The sequence below is a fragment of the Glycine soja genome, chromosome 7 (genome assembly GCF_004193775.1).
Source record: "Glycine soja cultivar W05 chromosome 7, ASM419377v2, whole genome shotgun sequence".
Taxonomy (NCBI): Eukaryota; Viridiplantae; Streptophyta; class Magnoliopsida; order Fabales; family Fabaceae; genus Glycine; species Glycine soja.
This window is the reverse complement of record NC_041008.1, coordinates 43,798,283-43,803,869: the sequence shown is the minus strand read 5'-3', so window position 1 is coordinate 43,803,869 and position 5,587 is coordinate 43,798,283. Positions and strand designations below refer to the sequence as shown.

Below are 5,587 nucleotides of genomic sequence, written 5' to 3'. Positions count from 1 at the left end.
GAAATAGTTGTCGGCCTTTCTGATCTCATTGCCATAGCTTATATCTAATTATGGGTAGTCAAGATGGTTTGTCTCCTTTCCTTCTTTTATGTGTAATGTCTTTTAAAATGTCTGTTTCCATGTGTGTCTGCATAATTATTTTGGCATGTATGCATCTATGCGACATGCAAATGCAAAATTGACAAACTTTGTTAACAATGAGATTTTTGGCACGGACGAATTTTGGATTTGACTTTCTAACTGCATAATAATACATTTTGCTTCTCCTTGTCACAAAAAAGCTAAATAATCATAATAATACATTTTTCTTGTCACCTATCCTTGATTTTTTTAATCTGCAATTGTTATTGAAAGGCCCTTTCATTATGCCCACAACTGCTTGAATAACTAAACCAACATAATTTTACCAGGATGCAAATTGAAAGGTGAAATGTTGATTAAATAGATTGTTTAATTTCACTTTTTATCCTCTAACAAATTAATTTGATGTATTTTTATCTTAATTTTAAGAAACTTATGAATTTTATCTTTCATCAATTTACTCATAATATAATTAAACTTTTTATTCCAAATCTTTTATTTTTTTACAAATTTTGCATCTAACTTTTTTTATTTTTTGACGAATTTTACTCTTAACTTTTTATCTTTTATTTTTATAAATTTTATCATTCAATTTTTGAGTTTATTAATGAATAAATGATGGAAGGTAAAATTTATAAGTTTTTTAAAAATTGGGGATAAAATATGCTAAATTAATTTGTTAGTGGTAAAATTTGTTAAATTTTTTTAAAAAATAAGGTATAAATACAAATTAAGCCTAAATACAAATTGAATAATAATTTCATTTTTCAAGTAAATTTCACTTTATGTCATTCACCAATAAATAATATTGCAGCCATTCCACGATCTACTGTAGATGCTCCACCAGCTCATTACGTAATGAAAATTCAGTCATTTTCACTCCTTGCGAAGAATTCTATAGAGAGATACGAATCAGGGAAATTTGAAGCTGGAGGCTACAAATGGTACACATTTTTATATGTTATATTTGAAAATAATCTAAAATGATGAATCCAGCTTACACCACGGTTCAATGGATGATATAACTTGAGTCCAATGACTATATTATGTAAGTGCTTACAAATTACAATTATCTCGTAGGAAGTTAGTTCTGTACCCTAGTGGAAACAAGAGCAAGAATATAAGGGAACATATATCACTCTACTTGGCGTTGGATGACACAAGTTCACTTCATCATGGATGGGAAATCTATGTCAATTTTCGATTCTTTTTGCATGATCAGACCAACGACAACTACCTAGTTGGCCCGGGTATCTATTTTTTTTTTACCGTTTCTTTGAATACATTTTCTTACCAATTACTTTTCCACCGAAAATTATTGAGTAAATTTAGGTTCAATTTGGATAAATTTTTTCGTAAACGAAAATAAGAAAGAAAAATAAAGTTTTTTCCCTTGCAATTTTTTATAAAAGTTCTCTCAACTAACTTTTACAAGAGTTGAGGAAAATAAGTTAATTTTAATTTATAAGAAAAATTTAATTTATTTTATCTTCTTATCTTCATCTCCTATAAGTATTTAGGAAGAAGTTTATCTAAATAATTTTTTTAACACAAATTGTTTGCTTTCTCCATGTTTGAAAAAAATATTGTGCTGCTAGGACTAAGATAGTTCAGTTTTTTACCTGCATAGCAAGGGTTTCTTACCCTTTTTGGTACGCTGCATTTAATAGATACTGTGAGAAAGGAAAGGAGATTTCACAAAATGAAGGCTGAATGGGGAATTGATCAATTTATTCCTCTGAGAGACTTCAACCTTGCCTCTAAAGGTTATCTGGTGGACGACACGTGTGCTTTTGGAGCAGAAGTCTTTGTTTGCAAAGAAAGAAGCACAGGCAAAGGAGAATGTTTGGTAATGATGAAGGAAGCCATTCTATACAAGCACCTCTACGAGTTTGACAACCTCTCTAAGTTGGATTTAGAGTGTTATGATTCTAAACCATTCAATGCTGGAAACTTTAAGTGGTACAAATGATTAACCCTGCGTTGTTTCCAAACTTGATGGATGTGTTTTTTTTTTTTAATCGAAAAATATTAGTTGTTAGTATTTGTTAGAAGAAAATTTAAATCTACAAACTCTTTTTTCTTTTTTTCTATTTTCATCTTTAAATCAATCTTATATCTCCTCCTACTTCAATTTTTTCTGAATTTGTTAGTTAATTTTTGCAAAAATGAAGAATCCATACCAAAAATAAATAAATATAAACTGATATATTCTGTTGAAGAAAACTTTAATAAGATTAATTCACACAAAGGAATTTTGCTTCCCAAGTGCATTTACTTGAAGTTTTGCTTCAAACTACAGCAAGAGGCAAACATTTTTAACAATTTCCTAATTTCTCATTATGTTGTCTTTTGGCAGGAAGATAAAACTATATCCCAAAGGAAAAGGTGCTGAATTGGGCAATTATCTTTCTCTGTATCTAGCCTTAGCTGACCCATCAGCCCTTTCTCCTTGTTCCAAAATATATGCGCAGATAACATTACGCATACTTGACCAAAAGCAAGCCAAACATCACTTTGGAAAAGGTATAGTTTGATCACTTTCATGAGCTGCGGTTCCTCAGGAGAAGCACTAGTGATACAAAAATGATACTTCAACGAATAATTAAGTCTGTGTTTAGATTGGTGGTGACAAAATTAATTTTACAGAATTAATTTTGATAGAAATAGAAACTATTCTTACTTGCTTTAATTCTATAATGATTTTTTTGCATCATAATACCTAAATTTTGAAAACAATTCAAACATACAAAATTTAGTCAAAATCAAGATTAACTCACCTCATCATAGTCTATCGTGATTTTGAAGGTTATCCATACACACACTAACATTATTGATAGCATTCTTCACAAGTCTAAGCAAACAATAGCATATATTCGGTCCAATAACTAACAATCTCCTCTTCTTGCAGCTAACTACTGGTTTAGTGCCTCAAGCCATGAAAATGGTGCAGCCATATTTATGCCTATCAATAATTTCACCAATCAAAACTTTGGTTATGTGGTGAAGGACAGTTGCTTCGTAGAGGCAGAGGTTATAATTCTTGGAGTGGTTGATGCATTGTCCTAAGATTCTTTAAGGTATGCTATTGATGAGTGCAGTGATTTGGCCAAGACTCAGGTTGATCCAAGAATTAATGAAAATGAGTGGCAGTAATAGTTTTCACTTTTCAATTTATGTAATATATGGATATTCTAAATGGACACTGGCACCACATGCAAGTCTTCTACTTCCAACATGGAAAAAAAAAAGTGACTCCCTAACTTTAATTTTGACATTTTTATTTAAAGCACAACACATCATTCTTTACATGAGAGAGTAGATATATGCTTATGAAATGGAGAAAGTAGAAAATAAAATAGTCAACACTGAAAAGAATGGTTTATCTTCAGAAGATTAAAAAATTGACCATTGAACTATACATTAAAAGCATTACATAATAACCAACATCATTCACCTAACAACATATAATCAGGATGTTAATGCAAATTAGAGTTTTTGGCAGAACATGTGCAGCCTTTAGGAAATGTAAAGTGAACCATAACCATGTAGTTAATATCAACTTCTTCTTGTCCAATTCAGTCAGGTCTGACCTTGAATATTTCTCATGATGACGTGAAACACACATAATTCATGAAAATTCTCAATAGTTCCTTGTAAAAGTTGTATATGCATTAGTTCCATTCAAACATTCAACATAAGAGAGTTGAAAAGTCATGCATTTGTGAGCTCTCACTGTCCAAATGGAATTAAAATTAAAATAGAAATCTAAACCAAAAAGTCTTAGGGGTACTAAAATTTAATTGGGTATTTGACTACGATGTATTCTAACTCATTTCGTTGTTCATCTGCTCCAAATCAAAATCGACCAACAACCATGTGATGCCGATGTAATATAATAATATAAATATTATATGTTTGACAATGGAAAGAAATTTGTGCAATTTAAACTTTATATATAAAAACGAATGAGAATTCTTGTTTGAAGGACTTATTACAAGCTCCAATGGAAATGGAAAGGGACCAAAATCTTTTAACTATTGCGCTGCTTCCACTGTTAACCTTGCATAATTTTTCAAGTCTAGGTCAATCGATAGAGACATGTTATTCACAAACCATAAAATGATGGCTAAAATTGGTTTGATTGGAACGATATCTGTTTATTATGATTTCAGGGCGCAAAAATGCGAGTACTTAATAAAATTTTACATTTAAATTAGAATTTTTTTTATCAATAAATATTAATTTATTAGTTTTATTAGAAATATTAATTAGAAATTTTTGAATCCCCGATTTCTCCTCCTTTTCTTCGCTATTCATCATTTTCTAACCAAACCAATCTTATATGTTCTTCAAATTAGAACTTGAAATTATTAATTATAATTAAACTGAAAACAATTTGGTATCAATTCATATACATGCTTAGTAATAAAATGCGATAATTAATTGATAAATCTGCAAAAGATTTTACAAATATCTTTCAGAAAAAATTAATAACAAATTTTGTCGTTTTCATGGTGTTGGTCTGAGGAGGATTTGGCACTATAGAACTCTCCTACGGACCATTCTTTGCACTTCAACTAAACGATGGTCAGAATTGGTGGGGATTTTATATTCAAGCATATCCCTTTCAAAACTTCCTACTTACTTCGTGCGTTCGGTAATCGGTAACATTAGACTTTCAAAATCATTTTTAACCCCTAAACAGTAAATTTGAAGGACAAAAATAATATTTTTCAAATTTGATAGACTATTTTTTTTTTTTTTGTAATTTGACGAACCAAAACCAGATTTATCCTGAATTTTAGGAACCACAGATGTAACTAAACCAATATTTATTTATTTTCTAAAACAAAAGTTTCATGGCAGCATGCCTCAGCCCATGAAAAAAACGCTTATAAAAATATCTACACATTGACCATTGAAGAGGTTCGTTCTCCCATGGGTAACCAGATTCAAACTCACATCCAAACATAACATGGATATCTTCCTTACCAATCATACTAATTATTTTGGGTTAAATATTAATCATTATTTTTAAGATATTAATTAAGAAATTAAAAGATTTTTTAAAAAAATGTATAAAATTATATTATTCATGATTTTTCATACATTTGATTTTGATAATAAATATATATTTTTTTAATTTCTTAAAAAATGTTGCAAGACACTTATTAGACATAGTCTTGTTCTGTTTACAAAAGCATTCATCATTTAATACATTAAAAAATATTTAATACTAACAGTAGAATCTTCTTGTGAGTGGTGTGGGAGTAGGCAACCTGGCATTGAAACGAGAGAAAGAGAGTCAGAACCAGAAGACAAATAAAAAGTATGCAACAAACAAATCAAAATCAAAGGGCAAAGGCTGGGGTTGGCTCAATTGGTTGCTACATTCAATTTTCAACTCAGTCAACGGTTGAGATTCACTCTGACTTCCCCAATCTAAGCCGCGGATGCAAACGGTTGAATCTAACCCACAATCCAATCTCGTTACTTAGGGGCT

General features: G+C 30.2%; 1 protein-coding gene across 2 annotated transcripts; it reads left to right on the top strand.

Moving 5' to 3' along the window:
• LOC114419920 lies at positions 1–3,350 on the top strand. Of its 2 annotated transcripts, none has more exons than XM_028385735.1 (6): positions 1–66; positions 896–1,025; positions 1,162–1,331; positions 1,752–2,043; positions 2,441–2,607; positions 2,993–3,350. In XM_028385735.1, exons 1-6 carry the CDS (start codon positions 51–53, stop codon positions 3,148–3,150), a joined length of 933 nt encoding a protein of 310 aa, XP_028241536.1. In that variant the 5' UTR covers positions 1–50; the 3' UTR covers positions 3,151–3,350. The 2 variants fall into 2 exon arrangements, with proteins under 2 accessions (XP_028241536.1, XP_028241537.1); XM_028385736.1 differs by having other exon boundaries at positions 12–66; positions 917–1,025.
• The last annotated feature ends 2,237 nt before the right edge of the window (positions 3,351–5,587 follow it).